The sequence below is a fragment of the Sorghum bicolor genome, chromosome 6 (assembly GCF_000003195.3).
Source record: "Sorghum bicolor cultivar BTx623 chromosome 6, Sorghum_bicolor_NCBIv3, whole genome shotgun sequence".
In the NCBI taxonomy this organism is placed as follows: domain Eukaryota; kingdom Viridiplantae; phylum Streptophyta; class Magnoliopsida; order Poales; family Poaceae; genus Sorghum; species Sorghum bicolor.
In genome coordinates, this window is record NC_012875.2 from 48,278,575 (window position 1) to 48,300,731 (window position 22,157).

Here is a 22,157-nt window from a genome sequence, read left to right on the forward strand (position 1 = left end):
TGGGTGAAGGGTTTGCTCCGTTTGTGTATCCATGGATACTGGTTTCACTCCATATTGATACCCTAATAGAGTAAATACCCATCGGGTCGCCCCGGGGGCCCATTGACATCTTTAATCAGGCGGCGGTGTTTTCAGGGTTTTGAGGGACCCGATCGCGATCCACAATCCGGCGGTTGCATTGCACTGCAGCACTGAAAACACAATCATAGACAGCGCCCATGCCTATGGACGGTGGCACGCGTCTGTTAGCGTGGCTGAACTCGAACGGCACCAACGCACAGGTTGCAGGCCGGACGAAACGCTCGCAGTCGCCGGCCGTGTGGTGTGCCTGCCTCCCGACTGGCCCCAGTCGGGGACGCCGTCGACACGACAGCGCACAGCACGGCAGTACAGAATGCCACCACTCCGCGGCTCCCGTCCCCGCCGATAGATTCGTGCGGCGGTGCACGGACGACACGGCACGATGCTCCGGCTGAAACTGATGGCGATGCGGTGGTGGGAGTGGGTAGGTGTGCCGGAAGCAGCAGGTCAGGTTTTTAGGGTGACACCACCGCCGGACATCGAACTAGGGGGGCAGAACAGTACCCAGCTCTTAATATAATAATAATAATAATAATAATAATAATAATACTATTTGTTTGACTAGATAAGAGTTAAATTATACACAAAGTAGTCAAAAATTATATGCAAGTTTAGAATATAAAACTTGCATCAACAGATATGTATTGAAAATGTATATGAAAGATTATATTGATTTGTAGCAATTGATGACATATTATCAGAGGAACTAATGGTCACAATCTTCATGTGCAGGACTAAAATCAAGGTGGGCTCGGCGATATAAGCCTAGGCATACACCCACAGGGAAAACACGGGGTGACTCTTTATTATGTCTAATCATTTCAATGTCAAGCCAATAATATTTTCATCCCTCTGTTCCAAAACTATTCTTGTCTATTTTGACCAACTCTGAACCATGCAAACGTTAGAAAGAAAAACGAATGGCCCATTTTTTTGTTAACAAAACAAAATATCCTGACTTCCTGAGACAAGAGTCAAATCCTGAATTCCTGAGACAAGAATCAATATCTAGAAATCATGGTTGTCTTTTCCTTTACCAAGCACATTTCGTTATTATACAGCAGAAAACCTAATACTGGTCAAGCACGTCATATGAGAGAAAATTGTAGATGCAAGTGCATCAGCAAAATCAGTATCTGCAATCCCCAACAGCCCAACGGGAATTTAGCTTCACAAGCAGATCTAAAGATCAGAGGCAGACACAACTGCAAATCATAGCTCCGGATCAATAATCCCCATGTGAAAACACAAGCATACAACCTTAGATATCCAAAGTTCTGCGGCATCTCATATGTATGTCAGGGGAAAGACATTACGAATTAACTACAATGTAAGCCTAAGACATGAATGATACGCCAAATAGACAGGGTGAGCTCCACAACAAGAACTACTGAGATGAGATATTTCATCCGCGTTCATCGGAAGGGTAACAATGCAACATTCTTTCACAAAGCGTGCAGGGGAAAGAGGTTACATCGTACGGGAAACTCATCAGGCAAGAGAACCGACAGCAGGGAACAGTAAAGCTCAGCGTGGCCCCCGGCCCCGACCACGTCCACGACCACGGCCGCGACCACGCCCCAAAGGCTTTCCTGAACAGAACAAACATTCACCAGTCAGTTGGTATCATTAGTAACAATTGGACTCGATCAGAACAAAAGCAGAGGAAACTAAACCTGTAGTTGGCTTCTTAGGCTTGACCTTAGGGGTTTCCTCTACCAGCAAAGTTTCCAAGTTCAGGCTGTCAGGAAGAATGTAATAGCGAATGTTGTTTCCTCGCACGCTGAGGTGGTCAAGTGTTACAGGGTTCTTCCCTTTCAGTGTAAGCTTCACTGTCTTCAGATGAGTGTTCATGCTTATATCAACACCTGTGAAAAATGTGCATGAATCAGAGGATATGCTGTAAAAACTAAACCATGATCCTAGATTAATCTCATCAGTATTAGCAAAAATATGTGCGTATTAGTACACCGCTCAAGGACCAGAACTGCAATCAAACAGTGGTTTCCAGAATTGCAGCAGAAAGAAAAAAGGAAAGTTAAAAAATAAGCCTTCCTTGATGTATATTTCCCTCTATTGTGAATAATGAGCCCCCAACATGCAATTCAGGCAACCTTATCCACCAAAAACATTGACATGAAAAAATCTAGAAAGTTGTAAGCTAGCATTCCAATCCAGATTTTCCAAGAATACCTTTTTAGGAAGAAAAACCAATATTCTTCACTAGCATCATCTATGTATCTCAGTATATAAAAGAGTGTATGGCATCATCTAAGTTTCATATATTAAATTCCTAAAGGAAACGACAAGTCCATGCGAAGCTAAAACAACTGCAAAATCAAGTGCCCACTTGAATTACCAACTATAATGCAGTCAAATGCCCATTGCTTTAACAGACATCTGACAAAGGTAACCATTCCCTAGCAATAATGGATCTAGAACTTAAGGGCAAAGCTTAAGAAGGCGCTAGGCGGTTTCTAGGCGCTGACCCATAGCCTAGAGTGGTAGAGCCTAGGCGTTTCAAGGCGTTTTCCTAGACGGTAGCTAATACATGTATATATACTTAAAAGAAAAGGAAAATATAGAAGATCAGTGGACAGAACGGGGGAGGAAGAAGAAAAGACCCAAAAGACCCATTTAACGGCCCAACTCTCCCTCCACAGCCTCCACCAAAGCCTTATCCTCTCCCCTGCTCTGTTTCATTTTCTTCCTTTTCTCTCCCTCCCGAGTCTCGCACCGCCCGCTCGACGCGTCTCTTCCAGCCGCGAGCCGCCCGCCTCTTCCTTCCTCCCGCCGCCAGATCCACCACCGTCGGTCTCGTCCCTGCCGCCTCGACCACAGCCTGCCTCTTCCCAGCCGCGAGCCGCCCGCCTCTTCCTTCCTCCCGCCGCCAGATCCACCACCTTCGGTCTCGTCCCTGCCGCCTCGACCACAGCCTGCCTCTTCCCAGCCGCGCCTGCCACCTCCTCCGCTGCCCAATTCCCTGCCACCTCCACCGCCGCCGGTGCTCTCTGCTGCGCCTCGCCCTCCGCCTCCAGCGCTCTCTGCTGCACCTCGTCCCCAGGTCACTGGATCTGCATGTGGGGACACCGAGATGCTGCAGTACCCCCTCCACCTCCCCCACCGGCGCCGGAGACGAGCCACCACCGCCTAGGGGTCCGCCTACCCCCATAGGCCAGGCGGACACCCTCCGACTAGCGCCTAGTCGCACCTCGGCGCGCCTAAGGTGTCACCTTGCCTTTTTGAACCTTGCTTAAGGTAACCAATTGACAAATTCAACTATCGCTACCTACTAGTCACGGCTCGACAGGGACCCTTGATTAAAGAAATTGTACAATAAATTTAGGATTAAGCAAAACTCCTGTGAGGCTAAGAACCAGGCAGAACAAAAGAGTAAAATCCAAGTCTAATTGAATACACCGAAAAAGCAAATTTCAGTGGATATAAGCCGTAAAGCGTAAACCACACATATGGTTTCATGTAAAAAGACTTGTGGCACTAACAGATACAAGAGCTGTGCACAAAAGGCATGCTCAACTCTACTGTCTCTAAAACTAAGTCAGACAACAGTTGGCTCCGAGACAAACACCACCGTACACAAGCAAATCACACTACCCCTTCAGATCGAGCTGAACAAGTAAGCATACAAGCATCGGACAAAAAACCCTAAAGTTTGAAGCCTCTTCAGATCGCAGAAATTTAAAGGTTTCCCGGCGGACCCGCTAGAGGTTGAGGGTTAGAGTCGAAGCGTACCGGTGATGGTGCCGTGTACAACCGTGCCGTTCTTGAGCTCGATGGTGACCGTCTCATTGTTCAGCTTCATAAGGAACCTGCGGCGAAACCCCAAATCGAGCACCAAATTAGGCGAGGTTCGTACCAAACAGAGCGGCGAGGAAGGGCAAAGAGGAGCCAATCCGAACAAAGGGCGGGGGACATTACCTGACGAGCTTCATCTTGGCGGGCAAGGCGTAGGGAAGGAGCGGCGGCGGGGCGAAAGCGCGGAGGCAGCCGGCGGAGCGGACGCTTGTTTGCTTTCTCGGAGCGGGAGGAGTAAACCCTAGTTTGAAGGCTGATCTGGCCGACGGGTGGGAGGCGGTTCGAGCGGCTTAGTTGGGCCTTTGTTGGGTCACTTGTATTGAGCTTTATGAAAACCTACTTGCAAACCCATTCAGTTTCAATCAAATACAGTTATTAAAAAAAAGTTGCAAAAAAAAGTTTTTTCCCTCTTCCTGGCAAAATATGTTTTTATGAAAACTAAAATTCGCAGGAACCGTATGCTTGTGTAGCTTGATGAAACGAACGCATAACCACAGATTTGTAACTAATGTGGTCGCAGAAAAAAAAAGAGAGATTGTAACTAATGTTTCTGTTGTGTAGCTTGTTAAAACGACTGCATAAGCATGTTGAAGTTTCCACAGAAAATTTAAGGGTATGTTTGGATCATGACCAAAGCTTGCCACGCCATAGGCTAGTAATAATATACATTTGTTTTTGTTGTTGTAGTTGTTTGATTCCCTACCACAACTGGAGTGCGCCACAAAACACCCTATCTGGCTATATCTCACATGTTATGCACTCATTTTCGTATCAAATTTTGTCAAGGTGACAGCAATTTTGCTCGCTATACTTTCTATGGTAGTCATAGCCACAGTTTGTTGAAGGCTAGGCATGACATACTACGACACCAACCAAAAAGGCCCTTGATGTCCATTCGTTTGAGAACTTAAGTTACAAGCTCATCGGGACTACAAAATACCTCAGATTTCTCAGTTGGAATTCAAATGTATCAGGTAGATGATGAGCAAGCTTATCTTTATCAAAACAGCATGTTCATTGCAGGCAGGGCTATTGTCCTCTGAATCTTTATTTGCTGAATAGAAAAACCAAAGGCCCAGCCAGCAGTGAACAATGATTGGAGAATATACATCAGAAAACAATCAAAATTTTACTATACTAGCTGACACAGCATGAGGAGCCAAAGGTCAACCCACGCTGATCCTAAACTGAATCCCTCTCTCTACTGTGGTGGAATGGCTGCCAACTTCTTAGGTGGGGGATTTCCTCCGGCAAGTAGCACATAGGCATAGAAACAACCCATTGCAGTGCTGCATGATTTTCAAGCAGGAGAGAACATCAGATCTTCCAAAGGGGAAAACAGCGTTGGATGGAGATGGACAGTGCAGAGAAAATTACCTCAGTGAAGCGTAGAAGCCCCAAGGAAGGAGTCTATTTGTCTGCACACAGAAGTAAAGATTAGTACTATATTGACAGTAATTGTACTATATATTCTGTACGAATTAAAGGAGTTACCAAGAAGTAAGCATGAGAGTACTTCCATGCCAGGAAAGCAGAAATTGCTGCAAAAACACACGAAGAGCAGGTTGATAAGCGATGGGACACAGGTACACCTAGTTTCAATGCTATTACATTGTAATGTAACTCGGACACTTTGTAACACAAAGCTAGCTTATGATGATGATATTCATTCTACCTGCTTGGGCCAAGATAAGCAGGAAGCTGGATCTGCCGCTCCTCCAAAACTTTAGACTGAGAATACCAAGTAGCAGAGTGGCAAGCCCTGGTGCAATACCCAAGACAAGACTTATGGTGCTTCTGGAGAAGATGTATCCTAGAAGCCCCATAGAGAATAAAAGACCACCTGCATGGCAACCAAGTTGATATTTCCAAAACTTAAAAATACTGAACTGCTCAGAAATACGGGATGCCAGCGTGAGAAGAACAAGGCCAGTGGAACAATTTGTCATCAAGTTTTAAGCATGGAAGCACAAGAAAGCAGAAAAATGTCATCAAGTTTTAAGTATGGAAGCACAAGAAAGCAGAAATGATGCTGCTGATTTCCAGTAGTATAAGATTATTATTTGCCATACCAGATCTCTATATAACATAGCATGTTAGATAATGAATTTAGAACAGCTTTGTTATCAAGGAAATGAAACTATGTTTGCAATAAATGCATTTAGAACAACTTCAAACAATTTATGCTATGACCAGCTCTTAATTCCTACAAAGCTGCCAAATATCTTTCAGAAAACCAACAGTTGATACAACAAAGAAGTCTCCTGTGCGCGATTTATATCCATCTAAGGAACAATGAAGTTATAATATTATTGAAACTCAAACTTACCAAAAGGAATCCCAAGGCAAAAGTCATGGATTTTAGCACTCCTCTTCTGAGGAATAACATGCTCCTCCACATGTAATTCCTTCATTTTGTCTGATTGTAAATCTAACTCTTCAACTCGAGCATTCTCATTGGCACATTTGGTTGAAAATTTAGCAGCAAAGCCAAATGGCTTCGTACAAACTCCACTTGTAGAAATTGAAAGCTGTGGAGAAAACAAAACATGTTAACCCATCCTCTAATAGTTATAGCCAAGCAAACATGCAGCAAGAGCACAGATTAATACTGTGGTTAACATCAACACCTTATTTAATATTTAGAGAAAAAATACAATATCAACATGCACACAAAATGCATGGAAATTAACTATATCTATAACACATTAAACACATTGTACAGAGAAAATAAAACATTCATCTGTTTAAGATCACGATCCAGGATCAATTTTGTCCACTAAGGACAGGAGAGTCAAAAGACAGTCCTTCTAGGCTCTAGGTTCTGACAAACACATAATTGCTGATAGAATTCTTGACTCCTAGAGACCAAGAGCTCAATTCAGCGGAATTAGAAATTTGCTGACGCAGAGGACACCGGAAGAATACAGACGCACAGGTACTGCCTTCAGTTCGTCATAAACCAACCCTACTGCAGTAACAAATAGATCTCGAGCCAAAGAAGATCTCAATTCCTGCCCAATGCCCATCAACACCAAGACATCAAATAACCTCTTCTGAGTCTTCTGCCTCACCTCTTCACGATCCGATCTCATTTTCATACGATCATGACCGATGTCCAGGTAACCCTTATACCATGTTCTTCGCAGAGAACCATCGTACACACAGGGGCAAGAGCTTCAAGACTACCAAGTTAGGGTTTAGCACGCGAATCCGAGGCATACCTTCGGGGAACCAGCTAGAAGGCTCTGCGGCCACCGGCACGAGGATCGAACTGAGTAGGCTCGAGTCCGGCGACATGCCGCCGTGGCCGCAGCCGATCCGTGCAGCTGCGCCGCCGCCGCCATGGAACACCAAAGACGAAGGGAACCGTGGAACGGGATTCTCTGGAAGATTTCCAGGTACAGGAAGGTGAACTTGGGGGGTGCGCTCTGTGTAACCGTCGGATGCTATCAACCCCACAGCGGGCTTGTCATGACCGTCCGATCGGAGAGAGGAAAGAAAGAAGGCGGGACCCTTCTGAAGTCTCTGTAATCCACAGAATCACTGCATTTTTCAGATAAAACAAGTTCACATAAAAAAAAGGATTTAAACCCCAGGAAAATGTGGAAATTTTCTTTGTAGTGACATACAGTAATTAGACAACTCGAGTTGAAATGGACAAAACAATTTGAGGTTTTGCAGTTGAACTGTCATTACTCTGAGCACCAGCCCCTGAAACAGAGGATTCCAAAACTAAAATTGCATGGTCTCCTCGGTTCTATATGCACATTCTTATCCTTGTCAAATGGCAAAAATATATACACGATTTTCATATTCCTTATTCAAGTTTATAAAACATTTTGGCAATAATTTGTTCTGGTGCTTCTTTTTAAGTTTATATATATACTCCTTGATGAAACGCTCTTTGATCCTGGCGACTTGGCACGATCTGTAGACTGTAGTTACACCATGTGATTGGTTAGCTCGTCGGGCAAGTCCCAGAGTACACAGTCGGAGCCAAAGAGGCCGGACATGTCGGAGCCACCCTTCCCGCCGTCCTTGACGTCGTCCGCCTCCTCGTCGCCGCCGCCGCCGCCGCCGCCGCCGCTGCTCCCGACGCTGTCATTGCCTTTCTCCGGCAACGCCGCCATCGGCCTGGGCGCGGCCTCTGTGCCCGAACTCCCGCTGTACATGCTCTGGTGGCTCCACATGGACGTGCCCTGGTCCGCGTCGCCGCCGGCGCCGGCGCCTCCGAGGACGTACTCCGGCACCGCCCCGTTGTCGTACCTGAACTCCTCCTGCGCGTGCGTGGCGGGGTTGTACGTGGCGTACATCCCCGCCAGCCCCTCTGTCACGTCGGCCGGCGCCCAGGGCGGCTGCTGCTGCTTGCCTGGGGGCGCGCCGGGCTCGCTCATGATGGCGCGCGACAGGCCCAGCTTGATGCGCTCGATGGTGTCGTCGGTCTGGGGCGGCGCCGGGAAGCCGCAGGGCGGCGCGCCGAGAGCGCCCGCGCCGGAGCCGCCGGCGATCGTCGCCATGTCGGGGGGCACCGCGGGGGAAGGGAAGTCGGTGGGCCGCTTCTTGGTGAGGAGGTGGAGCATCTCGTCCTTGAAGCAACCCAGCGCGGCCTCGGCGAGGTGCGCCACCTGCGGCGGCGCCAGCGTGGTGGCGATCTCGGCCATGAGGTGGGAGAAGGACTTGTGCGTGACGGGGTCGATGCCCATCCCGGACAGCTTCTTCTTCAGCTTGGTGTTCCAGTGGTTCTTGACGTCGTTGTCCGTCCGCCCCGGCAGCTGCGCCGCGATCACCGACCACCTGTTGCCGACGACGGAGTGCAGCTTGATGATGGTCTGCTCCTCGGCGTCCGTGAACTCGCCGTGCTTGAGGTCCGGCCGCAGGTAGTTGGTCCACCGGAGCCGGCAGCTCTTCCCGCACCGCTGCAATCCTGCCATACCAATACCATCACACGAACTCGGTCACACAATTCAGAGGCGGACATTGGCCGTCCTCTGACCTTACGGGCCTTGGACGCTCGCTACGACGGACACGTACCGGCATTCTTGGGGATGAGGCGCCAGTTACGCGTGCCGTACTGGGTGATGTAGGAGAGCAGCTTGTTGTCCTCCTCGGGCGTCCACTGCCCGCGCTTGACGCTGTCCTTCTCGCAGCACGGGATCCGCCCCATCGTCCTCGCGCTCCGCGGCTCCGGCTCTGGTATTTCTCGCACGCGCCTGCGGTCTCGGTCGGAGTGGCACGGGAGCCGGCCCTGCTGCGACGCCACGCCACGGCTCCGCGGAGTGAGCAAGCAGCAGTGCCCTAGTGCGGCGCTCACACTGCGCGCTCGGGCGCATAAATAGGCGCGCCGGGCGCACCCGCTCGTGCGTGCGAGCCGCGGCTACTGGCTCCTGCTGCTGCTGATGCTGCCGGCGGCATGCGCCCGGCGCACGGGAAGGGGCGGGCGCGGCGCGCACGGGCGAAGGAGGCATGAGCGGCATAAAGAATTCAACGCCCGCGCAACGCGTGACCGCCCCCGGGGAGCAGGGACAGGTTGCCCACCCGCACAGCGCCGGGTCAACCCCCGGTCCAACCGAAGGCGCTTTCCTCCCCCCCTCGCCGGGCGCCCGGCGCGTTTGCGTCTCATCGGCCGGCTCCCGGCGCAAATCGACGCCGCGCGTCGCGTGCGTGGCGTGGCGCGGCGAGCCGGCGACGGGGTGACGGACGTGTGCTTTTACGATGGCAGTGCACAGCCCTTGCCGTGCGCCCGTGCCGGATGCGTTATGCGTGCGTGACTGCGTGGTTCTTCAGTACTTTGCCTCCGTCAGTCAAAGCAGACGATCAGCTCATTCTGCTCCGGTTGTCAAATTGGCAGTGGCAATTGGAATGGAGAATTTTCAGTGGACTTTCAAGGGACTAATCACACATCCACACTGCTAATGTTCGATTACAGTTACAGATTTAGTACTACTGTCAGTGTTGTAGGAGTACTTTGTATCCATAAATCTCCAATCTAAACTAAAGAGGTGAGGTGGGACACACTGCTCTACTTGTACAAAAAAAAAAAGACACACTGCTCTAGGGACAGCAGGAGGCTCTGGTATTTCTATGCGGTGCATGTTGATTACACTCTTCACTCTTGAGATGAGGCTGCTATTTTATCCTCCCATCCGCGTCAGAAAGAACACGGAGGCCAAAGGGGACGTAGCTTCAAGAACCCCCCTGAATCATGTTCTTTCCCACTGTTCCAGTAAAAATCAATCGTGCTGGTCCACGGCTTATGCATGCTCAAATCAAAGTGGACATGGTGGCAAAAACTGAATACATTACGAGGTGCAGATTGAGGGCCAGGAAATTGCAAGGAGACATGCAGAGGAGTCCCTGAAAGTCTGAAATTGAAACTGAAACTAGATAGACATAGGCGGCATTCAGTGACACAGGTTCCCTCAAACCGTCTTCTGAACTTCTGAGGTAACACGGCGGTATCAACACGACATGTATACATGGTAACACAGTTTCCATGTTACAATCCAATGCAGGAGGAAGGCACTGAAAATAAATAGATCACGCTGCCATTCCCTGATCCTGCTGAAGACCTGCTACTATACTAGTGTACGCTGCTGCTGTTCGTCGTCATCCCCGCATTCGCTTTTAGCCTACTGCTGCTGCATTCTCCATTATACCATTACAACAACAAGAAAAGCAACCCAAAGCACATAGCATGTTCTACTGGACTGGACTAGCCTAGCCTAGCTTCTGGGTGATTAGCCCCTCGATGGAGCCGACGAGCGCGAAGGCGCTGACGAGGAGGCAGACGACGCTGAAGGTCTGCAGGACGACCCAGCGGGCGGACCACCGGGGCACGTTCCGCTGGATGAAGTACATCTCCACGGGGAAGTAGATGGCCAGCGGCCAGAAGTTGAGCGCGCCCAGCAGCGCCAGCACCTCGTTGAAGTAGGGGAACGCCACGGCCACCGCCGTCGTGGACGCCACGTACAGCGTCCGGAAGCACACGCGCAGCAGGTTCACCCGGCACGCCGGCAGGCACCCCAACCGGACGGTGTGGAAGTCGTTCACGAACCCGCTGTCCGGGAACCGCTCCGCGAAGAACCGGTCCGCGAACTGGAAGATCGGCTGGCTGTACACCTGCAGGTTTAAGTTTCAGACACCCCGTCACTCATGCGTCCAGTTCATCTTTGATGTTTTTTGTGTTTCGGGCTCTGTCACTGTGTGGTCAGTGTACTACCTGGTACCCGCCCAGCAGGTGGAGGATGATGCAGGCGTTGGCGAAGTCGATGAGCCAGTAGGGCTCATAGAAGCCGAAGCCGGTGAGGAGGTTGCCCGGCGCGTCGCTCCCAAAGGCGGCGTAGCCGAAGCAGCCGCAGCAAAGGTAGAAGAATGTGGTGACAAGGATCGAGATCATGGATGCCCTCTTCATCGTCTTGTTCTCGGCTGGTGGTGACTTGAGGGTGTCCTAAATTATCGGAGGTGAAAAGAAATAACTTGTTACTGTGCTATTATACTGATGATACTACTAAGTCGTCGCTAGCAGCGTTTCTGAAAGAATGACCGTGCGGTTTATGTACCTGTATTTCCAGGAGGATCAAGGAGTAGGGGTACGCGAAGGCAATGTCGCCGATGGCCTGCGAGACGCGCCAAACCTTCTGCATAGGCGTCCTCATCTGAACACCTGTTATGCTTCCTTTGATCGTCCCGTTAGCTACACACAAATAATTCTGTGTTATATCTGGTGTCAACATTCATATCATATATACAACCCGGCCTCTAAATCTAAAAGTTTAACTGTACTTTGTGAGTTATGTTCTGATAATTCAACGAATGAAAGTAGCGGTTTTTCCTAAGGTAGTATACAAGTAGTACTAGTGTTCAACTGAATAATCTAGTGAAAGAACAGCAATTGTAAGTGCTAGTAGAGAGGCACTACAACTGCTCCGGCTGCAAATAAGCTGGAATACTTACAGACGGAACAGTTTCAGAGTGTGCGTGCATACCAATGGTTGTTGCGAGGCCGAGGCCAAAGCCGATGAAGGCGTACGAGAACGACATGACCGCCGCGACGACGGAGAGCCACGCCATGTCGTGGAAGTCCGGTATGAAGGAGAGGAGGAGCTGGGCGGCGCCGAAGACGAGCATGTAGTAGCTGCCACCGTAGTCGCAGTGCGCGTCGTGCCCATGCTTGTGGTAGCAGTTCGCCTTCAGAATCGCCCTGCGATGGACATCCAACAGCAGAGCAGCCCGACACACGGAACACACAAAGCAAAGCACACGCAGTTAAGAACAAAAAATTTCAGAGGAAATATCCGCCACAAGGACAACAAAAGCAACCATCGTCAGGGCAGGAAGCACACGTACGGTTGCACACAGCTTAAGCTGTAAGGAAGTTTTTTTGTGAGAGAGACAAAAAAGGGGGTTACCGGCCAGCGGCGACTACCTTATGCTAGTGGCGGTGGTGATGATATAGGCGACGCCGCAGCCGTACAGGCTCACGAACTGCAGCGAGCCGCAAGCCCAGGTATGCTTCTTGCCTGAGCATGTCGCCACAGAGCAGCACACACAGTACACGGGTTATTTACTAATCAACAACAACAAAGGCCATAAAACCACACGACGAACGAAGCAAGTTCAATTCAGAAGCGTTTCTGTAGCTGCTGCTGTACGTGCTTCGGTGTTCGTTCTATCTAGTACTAGCAGCTACTAGCAAGTAGTGAGACGACAGGTCACAGGTATATGTATATATGGTGTTGCGGTTATAGTATACCGAGGTAGACGCGGACGGCGTCCAAGTAGGAGCGGTTCCTTGGCCCCTTCTCGGGGTCGCCGCGCCGGTAGCAGTCGGCGAGCAGCGCCGCGGAGACGTAGGTGACGAGCGCGAAGCAGAACAAGCAGGCCGGGCCGACCACCCAGCCCAGCTGCGCCACGCTCCAGGCCAGCGACAGCACCCCGGAGCCGATCACCGCCGTGATGATGTGCGCCGCGCACGTCCACGCGGTCCCTGCACGACGCACGCAAGCCGACCAGCGCGGTGCTTGGTTTGGTTGAGATGCGTAGGAGAGGCAAGGGGTTTCAAAGGCGGGGCGCGCGAGCTAAGGGCGTTACTACCAGTCCGGCGCGGGTGGCCGTCGTCGTCGTCGTCGCAGCGGCCGTCGAGCACCTCGAGCGAGTCGTGCACCGCCATTGCATGCGCGCTGGCGTTCCACCGCCTGATTGGTCTGTCCGAGAGGCGAGAGGCTTCCTTGGGGGAGCGGGAGGAGCTACGGCTATGGCTAAGCACGCAACAACGACGACCGCGGCGGGCGGAGCATAATAATCAGGACTGATGAACGAGGAGGGCACACGGAGGGTCCGCGGCGGTCTCGGTCATGAGATCGGCATCGCCGTATAGCCGAACGGCCGTGTACGTGGCGTGATCCACCTGATTGCTGCTTGAGCCCTACTAGGCCCCTAGCTAGCGATTCTGTGCACTGCGCCGTGCAGCCTTTCGGGGGCGAAAAGTCCGGCGGCATCGGCCCCGCACTGGGTCAGTGGAAGGTACGTGCGCGATCTGCTCGCGAAGCGCGCTACGAGCCATCAGGCTGGCCAGTGTCAATACATGTTTTATTAGAGTGTCATGTATATTAAATAAGGTGTCACATAATCTAAAATTGTTGATTTGACAGAGTCATTAAATGAAGGAGTTTCATTAGATGAGAGAGGAGTTTAATCCCCATAAAACTCTTGTGGCTCGATTATCTAATTTATAATCTTGATAGCTGTGTCATTAAACTATACATTGAGACTGGTCTTAGCCAATACTACGAATGCCTTGGGCACTTGGCCCACGGACAGGGGTCTGGGTGCGGCGCATTTCTTCCACCGGCAGGGACCAGGGTCATGCTGTTGCTGCGTCCTGGGCGCGCGTAGCTGCTACAGGAGCAGCACGTTCCCGACTTTTATCTGCCACGGCATTGTGCGGCTTCCGTTCGAGCAAATCAGCGGCCGCCCAGCCCATCCCCCATCATTGGCGTGGTGCCTTGGAGATTTTACCCTGTCTACGTGGTTTGGCAACTAGGCGGCTACAATCTCTCCATCCAAAGTTGCGGAATGCAGAATTGGAAACTTGCCACCTGCTCCGTACGACCACTACGAAAGTGACATTAATAGCGCCCAACATTATTAGGGCCCCTTCGATGGGGCTTCTTTCAATCAGCTTGTTCAAAACTGTAGATCTAAGATAAAACGGTTCTAGCTTCTTATGATTTTGCTCCATTGGAGAATAGAAGCCATGTGAACCTAGCTCCCCTGGCTCCATTAGGGCACTCACAATGCAGACTCTATCATAGAGTCTAAAGTTATTTATTACCTCGAACAATGTGGACTTAGAGTCTAAATAAGACTTGGAGTCTTATTTTTTCTACCTCTTTCTTCAATAAATAAGCTGCCACATCAGCAAAATATCATAAATAATATGTAATTAAGTGTCTTGGACTCTGTGATAGAGTCTTGCATTGTGAGTGCCCTTAGTATTATAGCTGGAGCCAGAAGGAATCTATCGGTCAAACACATTCTTAGTAAATTTTAGGTGTTTTATTATCGTGACCATACCTTAAGGCACTTTTTCATTAAACAAAAGTAGAATTTAAACAGTTAAACATGACTTGTAAATAATTCTAACATTACCAGAGCCGTCCCAAAGGCTTAACCTCAAGGCCCTAATCGATTGCGTCTATGATAGAAAGACAACTACCACGGTACGAAATAGGCGACAAGGTGAGCTTCCAACCGTAGCAATAGCAAAAGTATCCGCCAAGGGAAGGACCAACGCGTCCTCAGCGACAAAGCATCCACCAAAAGAAGCCGGTATGACGGCAGCAGTAAAATATCCTCTAGAGATGAGACCCTGGAGGCCAAGTATCCGCTAGAGGAAAAGACTAAAGCAACCTCAACAGTAAAGTATCCTCTAGGGAGAACCACTCCTTTAATCTCTGTTCTTTGCCACTACCGTTGTGCGCCTCATTTTTGGTGAATACTATAAAACTATTCTTAGGTATAACATCCAGTGATGCTATAAATATAGCATGATAACAAAAATAAGTGATCAAAGCAGTGGGACTAATAACACAGCAAAAGTTTTGAAAACAATTCGATAGATTTTGAAACCACCGACCGAAGCACGCCTCTCTCCTTTTTTGACGAGCACAGTTACCATTGCCCCCACGATATTAAAGAGTTGCTGTCGTGGAGGTTTTTGTCACCCTTTTGTGGATATTCTGGACCATTTTGATTCCTTTCTTTTATCAGGAGGACCGGCATCGATCGAGCCAAATCCGTATTGCCTCCTTGATGCTACAGACTAATAAAGCTCCATATTGGATTGCATTGCGATGGGGCGTGGGTTCATGAGCACCGCCCCCTGCGGACTGAAAATTCAGCCAGCCCAGCAGTGAGACGCTTACTGAACACTACTCGTACTACTTCAGTAGAGTAGAATTGTTGAGGGTGAAAAGAAAATTTCCATGTCGCGCTCTTCGAGCTGCCTTTTTGACTTGCTAGTCTTCTCGCGCGTAGTTCAAGAGAACTACTCTCCGTGACACATTCCATAGCTCACTACCCGTCAAACAGACCATGACAACGCGGAGACAAGTCGTGCTGTGTTTTTCCTCTCTACTTCTGTAGCATGGAGATGATAATGCACGCTGCTTCATGGGCATTGGCATCGACAGGCCACGGCACCGGCGAGGCAATGGCCTTCTCAATTCGCTCAAGTGTAGCAACATCTTTGGAGTTCAGTCTCTAGACGTATCTGTAGATAGCTAGCGCAACCGCAACGATGTTGCTTGGGCAGCCCACGATGATGGAGATGGATTGCAAAGCGGAAGAATTCGAGTTCGATGGTTGGATGGATTCATGGATAGGAATATATACTCATATAGTAATGGAATAACGAGACTACGAGAGAGTTGAGAGAAGGAGATAGGTGGGAACATGTAAAGATTCCCCCGTTACAAGTTAGAACCACCATGGAGGAAAATGAGCCACATTAGCTTTCGCCTAAAGGAGGCGGGAAAGATGGTGCATGGTTGAGCTAGACATGGCCATGTGTTTATTACTTTATTTATTTATTTTTGATCGGGATTTGACATGTTACTGGCCGTTCGCTAAAAAAAAGGAGAGGAAAATCAAACTCAAAGGTCCCGGGCCTAGAAGGTGATTGTGGACCCAACCTCAACATCGTGAGGTAACGGCAGTACGGCACGCCGGCTTTTTGGCCCATGGTGGGATCGGCCCGTTGCGCCGGGAACGTTCGGGCGTCTGGTGCGTGGATGAAATACAGCCCACCCGCCCGCGCCGCTACTCGCTAGTCGCTAGTCCCGCAGGCGTCTCGGCCCGGCCTGGCCACGTGCGGTGGTCCGGCAACGCTACGGCGCGGCGCCACCAGACCACAGAATCACGCGCTCGACGTGGTGGTGTTGAGTCTTGACGAATGACAAAGCACGTGCAAACATGTCTGGGTAGAAGAGGATGCAAGCGGCGTACCTGCAGCTGATGGAGGCCGTGATGGTGTAGGCGATGCCGTAGCCGAACAGGGCCGTGTGCTGAAGCAGCATGCACACCCACGAGCTGCTGCTACCTGTCAAGGGGTGTTTCATTGTTAGGATTAGTTAGGAATTGCAGATAATTAGTACAAGCAGTGCTGTAACTCCTCGAAGATACTAGTAGAAAATAGAGAGAAAAAAAAGCGGTAATGATACTTATAAAATGTCCGTCTATCTGGACGTTGCTGTCCCCTCATTTTGCTGCTTCTTCACGTCTTTTTATCCACTTATCTTTTTTATCCCCATTCTTTTTTCACAACTCGTTGCCACTTCCACCGCTCGCACCATGCGTCGCACTTTCTGTCACGCCATCGGCGAGCCGCTCCTCCCTCCTTTTCTCTCTCCCTCCCCGCTGCGACCCACACGTCCTCCATGCCGCCGGAGGAGAGCGCGACGGTGGCAGCTTTAGTGAGCGGCGTAACTCCCTTCCTCCCTGCTCTTTCTCTCTCGCTCTCGTGACCTCCATACATCTGGAGATGGTTACAACGGCGCGGCTTCGACGAGGTAGGTAGGGAGGGATTTGGATCCGAAGTCTTTCTCTCCCTTTTTTCCTCTCTTCTCTTGTGGATCCGGATCTGAGCCCTCCTCTGCTCCTCCTCCACCTCTTGCTTCTCCTCCTCCTCTTCCTCTGAATCTAGATCTATGAGATATTGTGTTGGATAGGGTTTCGGCGAGCTCTTGAGATTTAGTGCTCACGCGTGTTGTAATGGTGTTCTTTGGTTTTTTGCAGTATGTTTTTCAGGTGATGTTGCAGTAGGATAGAGTTCCGACGAGCTCTCGGGTTCAGATCTCGTCATTGTTGCAATGGTTCTCTCTAGACGTTGCAGTAGGTTTTAGTTGTTGTTGCAGTTTTGTGTTTTGAGATGTTGTTTCAGTTGCTTCGATCTGTATGTTGTAGTAGTTTGTTTTATGTTGTTACAATAGTTGTTCGGTGTTGTTGTAGTACTATGTCTATGGTGTTTTAGTTGCTCCATCCAATGCTTCAATCTGCATTGTTGTGTTAGTTGTTGCAACAATTGGTCGATGTTGTTGTAATACTATGTCTATGGTGTTTCGGTTGCTCCATCCAATGCTTCAACCTATGTTGTTGTATTAGTTGTTACATGTTGTGCAACAACTGTTCGTTGTTGTTGTAATATTATGTTCATGGTGTTTCAGCTGTTCTATCCATTATTTCAATATGTATGTTGTAGCAGTTGTTTGCATGCTGTTGCAGCAGTTGTTCGTTGTTTGTTGTAATACTATGTTTATGATGTTTCAGCTACTTCAACCTATTTGTTGTAGCAGTATGTCAGGTGTTATTGCACTATTATGCATATTGTGTTGCGGCGTCAAGTATGGAGATAGGTTGTAGGGACGAGTTAGCGGCAGACAGATCTGTTAGGGGCCGACAAAGCGAGGGGCGGGGCGGATCCCATGCTCGTGGGGGCGGAGGATGGGTTCCTTGCGCAGGGAACGGGCGAATGACGGTTCTCAGTGCGGGGCGAGCGGGGCAGAGGTAAGTTGGTTGGTAGGGAGCGGACAAGAACGGTCTTCCGAGTGGGGCGAGTGGGGCAAAGGTGAGTTGGTTAGGGGTAGATAGAGTTTTTTTTCTTTTCTGTGGCGCGGATGAAGAGCTCAGCGTCCGGACGCGTTGCTAGCGCCGGACGTCCAGACGCTAGCAGTAAAAAAAAAGCAACTACAACAGATAACCCTGATCGTGAAAAAGAAGAGAACAACGAAGTTTCCTACATTTGTCAGGTCAAGATTTACGAGGAGTAGTCCAGATGCATGTCAGCATGTGTCTGCTTGAAGCGCTTTCATAACTGGTACACCTAAGGCCTTGTTTAGATCCAAAATTTTTTTGGATTTTGACACTGTAGCACTTTAGTTTTTATTTGACATATATTATTCAATCATGGAGCAACTAGGCTTAAAAGGTTCGTCTCGTGATTTACAGTTAAACTGTGCAATTAGTTATCTTTTTTATCTATATTTAATGTTACATACATGTGCCGCAAGATTCGATGTGAGGGGGCAAGGCCTAAGCCTCTTGTCTCTGTTACAGCTTACTAGTGAACAGGGGTGGATCCTTGCCAATACAGTAGCAGTTTCTTTTCCCCAAAAATAATTTACCAAGTTTGTAGTCTGGCGAAAACGTCATTTGTGGTAAAAATTGACTGCACTTCGTAGGTGTACACGATATGCACCTATTAAATTCACTGAACTTATTATTTCATCTACGCGTAAGCACTGTGTGCACATGCTAGAACATTATTAGCTGATAAACTGAGATAGAAAATCCTAATATTCCCTCCTTTCCAAAAACAAAGGTTTATTTTAAGCACTGCTCACGTCGCCGTCAAGAGGCATTTCCGACACGAGTGCGCTGGAACATCCAGGCCTTCTCAAATCTCAAGGGGGTCGAGGGAGTTGGTTCAGTCGTGTCGGACTCGAATAGAGACTCTCGCCACAGCCAGGTGTTCGCCGGCGCTTTCGCGGGCTCCGAACGCCAACTTGTCCACGGACACTGCCAGTGCCAGCCACACGAGTTTGGTCGAGCTGTACAGTTGTCGCCACGGGGTTCGCGACCCTTCCCGTCTTCCAGTGGCGGCGCTCTGGTTTGGCTGGACTCCTCTCCTCGTGCCTGTTTCCGTCTCTATCCGCTGCGCGTGTCGCCGTCACAACCCCTCGTCGAATTCCACGGAGCCACAGAGGCCTACGCGAGCTGTGGCTGGGAGCAGCTCTCCCTTTTCCCACAGGCGAATGCGAGTTTCCTCATACGAGCAAGCAAATTTCCCAGTATGGCTTTCAGGCTTTGGCCATCTCCTATGCTCGATTGGCAGCCAACAGCCCTCCTCTGAGGAGGAACATAGCACTCCTACAACGTTGGAGACTTTCAGGTTTAACTTGTTCCACCAGCTCATTAATTACAGTGGGGGGATGTGGTACAGATTCAATCGGTCACGTCTAACGCAAACAGTACAACGAATCTGTATAATGCTGTGTATACGGAGTATAATGCTGTGTATATGTGAAGACACATGTCTAATGCAAAGAGTAGACTCTGTCTTCTATCGAAACAGAGAAACAGATAAAAAAAAAATGGGGGGAGACACGACACGTACCTAGGTTGCGGTCGACGGCCTTGGCGTAGGTGCGGTTGCGGTGCGGGCCGTGCTCGGGGTCCGGCGACCGGTAGCAGTCGGCGAAGAGCGTGGACTGCAGCGCCGTGACGGCCGCGAAGACGAGCATGGCGCCGGGGCCGGCCACCCACCCGAGCTGCGCGATGCTCCACGCCAGCGACAGCACGCCGGACCCGATCACCGCCGTGATCACGTGCGCCGCCGCCGTCCACATGCTCCCTGCATGTCCCCCACCCCCGGAACAGAAACAGAAACCGCCGGTTCCCGTCAGTAGTCAGCCCGTTCGCGACGCGGGACACGGTTGATCCGCCTCCAATGGCGGGCGGGCACGGACGCCCCAACAGAGAGGAGGGGAGAGGGCCGGGGCTCACCGCTTCGGACGATGCCGCCGGCGCCATGTTTCGCCTGGTCCGCGATGAGGGGCAGGGCGGCGCCGTGATCCCTGCCCTCGCCGAGCGCCATATCGATCGATCGCCTCGCCTCGCCGGGCGGGTGGGCCGAGCAGCAGGTCGTCGCTCGGGCGGGCTCCGCCGATCGGTCCCTGACCCTGATCCTAATAAATTCCTAATCCTCTTGCGGATCGGAGGAATGAACGAACGGGGTGAAGGGGACTAGTTTTGCGTGTGCCTGCCTCTCCGTCTCAGTCTCAGGGGCGGGCGACTATTTGAAGCACACCTGGCGAGTGGTGTGTCTGGCTGGCTAGATCACTCGAGGAGGAAAAAATGGCGTGTGTTTAGCGCTTCGTTTTTGTTTTTTCCTCTCCTTCTGTCTCCTTGAAAAGGACGGTGTAGGTACTTGTACAAGTTTGAGTGCTCGACCTTGCTTGTGATTGGCTCCTCTCTCTCCGTATCCGAAGTGTATGCAGATGTTGTTGTTGCCAAAACATTCAGTCTCACCAACAAATATTTCTTCAGATGGTCAAGGATGAGAAGTTGTTACTACATGATATTGGTACCATAAGATAAGATGAGTAAAATAAACTCATATCATAGAAAAATCACACGCTCTGACTATACCTTTGATAATACATACATCCTAATATATATATGTACTCAGTGCATGATCCCTCGCTTTCTAAAGGGAAAATAAAAAGAAAAATGGTGAGTTGGAGATCAGTCTGGACCTTTCCTGAAGAAACTATGGGTAATGATCACTCAAGGAGACAGGGACTGAAAGGTGTACACAATCATTTGCCATAAATTGTCCAGTTGTGGAATGCTTTCTGGACTGACTTGTAAGCTTCCTTAATCAGACTACTCGCCGAAATTGTTCTACATTCTAATACATACTACATCAGTTAAAAAAAATATCCAGGTTAGACCGAATCAAAGTATTTTAAGATTGACATTTATAATTCCAAATATATATTATGAAAATAAATTTCATTATTAATCTAGTAATTATAATTACTCTCATAAATATCAGTAACATCAGTAAGGCTTGAGTAGAATTTAGGACGCATCTTTAAAAGACGAATCCTGCACCATGAAATCTTGCCTCTCATTTAGCCATGTGTCAAGCAGAGAAAACAGCCACGTTTGTAGCATACTACCAGGCCACGTTTCCTTGCAAGTTGCAATAGCTTCTAAACTGGTTATTGTTCCAGCAAACATATTCTAGAACTCTCCAAATACAAGCTTCCAAACTGGCTATTGTTCCAGTAAACATATTCTAGAATTCTCAAAATACAATACATTCCAGATAACTCTCCCATCTTCCAACAAGTATATATATCCTATTACGGAGTACTCTTTAATGCCAACAACTTGAGTCATTCATCCCTCAAACTCTTCCCGGTCATCAACCTTCGCAATTACATTTCACCGGTTTAACGTCTTAACCGGTGAACGCCAACACCACCAACTGTCAACATCAATAACAAACTGAGGTTCCCCATCTGGGATCACAAGGTAATAACCACTTTTCTCCTTACTTTTATATAGCAGCAACCCTTCCATATCCTGAACTACTCATGTCTAGAAGAAAACGAGACACACTAGAAGAAGAACGAGATCTGCTGCCACCCCAATCTCCTATATGGAAAAAATAAAATAAAAAAAAATATAGTAATAATAATAAGGTAAAAAAATATAGTAATAATAATAAGGTAAAATACACACTAATTTTAGTTATAAGCACCAAAACCACTTCATCTGTTAGCACCTTCTGATAATTTATTAGATCATATATATATATATATATATATATATATATATATATATATATATATATATATATATTACTAACTCTTCTTTTCCTGTTATACAACCACAAATACAATTTTCATTATAGAAATGAAAAGGAGAGCATCTCAGTCTGATGAACTTTATAGTAGTAACTACAAAAAACAGAAACAAACATATTCGGTTGACAAAAACAAGATACGCGCGAAAGTAGAAAAGCGAAAACGAGAGCTAGAAGAAAAGAAGAACAGCCAGATTATACAAGAAGCTATAAAACGAAGATGCATACAAATAGATAAGAAACATACATACTTATCTTTACCTTATGGCATGATATACTTCTCTCCCGAGCAAATTCAATACCTAAAAGAAACATATGAGCA

At 48.9% G+C, this 22,157-nt stretch overlaps 4 protein-coding genes across 5 annotated transcripts; all 4 read right to left on the bottom strand.

Annotated features, from left to right (window-relative positions):
* LOC110436352 (small nuclear ribonucleoprotein Sm D1-like) lies at nucleotides 1,269-4,203 on the bottom strand. Its single transcript, XM_021463245.1, has 4 exons — nucleotides 4,021-4,203; nucleotides 3,835-3,911; nucleotides 1,758-1,949; nucleotides 1,269-1,673 (listed from the first exon to the last, which is right to left on the bottom strand). The coding sequence occupies exons 1-4, from the start codon at nucleotides 4,032-4,034 to the stop codon at nucleotides 1,609-1,611; spliced, it is 348 nt and encodes a 115-aa protein (XP_021318920.1). The 5' UTR covers nucleotides 4,035-4,203; the 3' UTR covers nucleotides 1,269-1,608.
* LOC8058686 (protein FATTY ACID EXPORT 1, chloroplastic) lies at nucleotides 4,756-7,318 on the bottom strand. The gene is made up of 6 exons (XM_002447967.2): nucleotides 7,122-7,318; nucleotides 6,227-6,428; nucleotides 5,573-5,740; nucleotides 5,392-5,438; nucleotides 5,275-5,315; nucleotides 4,756-5,186 (listed from the first exon to the last, which is right to left on the bottom strand). Exons 1-6 carry the CDS (start codon nucleotides 7,242-7,244, stop codon nucleotides 5,099-5,101), a joined length of 669 nt encoding a protein of 222 aa, XP_002448012.1. The 5' UTR covers nucleotides 7,245-7,318; the 3' UTR covers nucleotides 4,756-5,098.
* On the bottom strand, nucleotides 7,554-9,266 carry LOC8058687 (transcription factor MYB80). The gene is made up of 2 exons (XM_002447968.2): nucleotides 8,932-9,266; nucleotides 7,554-8,824 (listed from the first exon to the last, which is right to left on the bottom strand). Exons 1-2 carry the CDS (start codon nucleotides 9,062-9,064, stop codon nucleotides 7,842-7,844), a joined length of 1,116 nt encoding a protein of 371 aa, XP_002448013.1. The 5' UTR covers nucleotides 9,065-9,266; the 3' UTR covers nucleotides 7,554-7,841.
* On the bottom strand, nucleotides 10,355-20,348 carry LOC8058688 (probable amino acid permease 7). Of its 2 annotated transcripts, none has more exons than XM_002447969.2 (7): nucleotides 19,963-20,348; nucleotides 19,574-19,810; nucleotides 16,408-16,501; nucleotides 11,886-12,100; nucleotides 11,460-11,593; nucleotides 11,120-11,347; nucleotides 10,355-11,019 (listed from the first exon to the last, which is right to left on the bottom strand). In XM_002447969.2, the coding sequence occupies exons 1-7, from the start codon at nucleotides 20,051-20,053 to the stop codon at nucleotides 10,618-10,620; spliced, it is 1,401 nt and encodes a 466-aa protein (XP_002448014.1). In that variant the 5' UTR covers nucleotides 20,054-20,348; the 3' UTR covers nucleotides 10,355-10,617. The 2 variants fall into 2 exon arrangements, with proteins under 2 accessions (XP_002448014.1, XP_021318695.1); XM_021463020.1 differs by lacking the exons at nucleotides 16,408-16,501; nucleotides 19,574-19,810; nucleotides 19,963-20,348 and adding exons at nucleotides 12,326-12,419; nucleotides 12,653-12,886; nucleotides 12,994-14,231.

Coding starts and splice junctions, on each gene's coding strand:
- LOC110436352 (XM_021463245.1), bottom strand. Junction 1,950..3,834: donor TGTACACGGCACCATCACCG/GTACGCTTCGAC, acceptor CATTTTTCACAG/GTGTTGATATAAGCATGAAC. Junction 1,674..1,757: donor GCCTAAGAAGCCAACTACAG/GTTTAGTTTCCT, acceptor TGTTCTGTTCAG/GAAAGCCTTTGGGGCGTGGT.
- LOC8058686 (XM_002447967.2), bottom strand. CDS start 7,244: ATGGCGGCGGCGGCGCAGCTGCACGGATCGGCTGCGGCCACGGCGGCA. Junction 5,439..5,572: donor GCTTATCTTGGCCCAAGCAG/GTAGAATGAATA, acceptor GTGTTTTTGCAG/CAATTTCTGCTTTCCTGGCA. Junction 5,316..5,391: donor ACTCTCATGCTTACTTCTTG/GTAACTCCTTTA, acceptor TTCTGTGTGCAG/ACAAATAGACTCCTTCCTTG.
- LOC8058687 (XM_002447968.2), bottom strand. CDS start 9,064: ATGGGGCGGATCCCGTGCTGCGAGAAGGACAGCGTCAAGCGCGGGCAG. Junction 8,825..8,931: donor CCTCATCCCCAAGAATGCCG/GTACGTGTCCGT, acceptor TTGGTATGGCAG/GATTGCAGCGGTGCGGGAAG.
- LOC8058688 (XM_002447969.2), bottom strand. CDS start 20,053: ATGGCGCTCGGCGAGGGCAGGGATCACGGCGCCGCCCTGCCCCTCATC. Junction 16,502..19,573: donor GGCCGTCGACCGCAACCTAG/GTACGTGTCGTG, acceptor ACCCCTTGACAG/GTAGCAGCAGCTCGTGGGTG. Junction 11,594..11,885: donor CGGCCTCGCAACAACCATTG/GTATGCACGCAC, acceptor ATTTGTGTGTAG/CTAACGGGACGATCAAAGGA.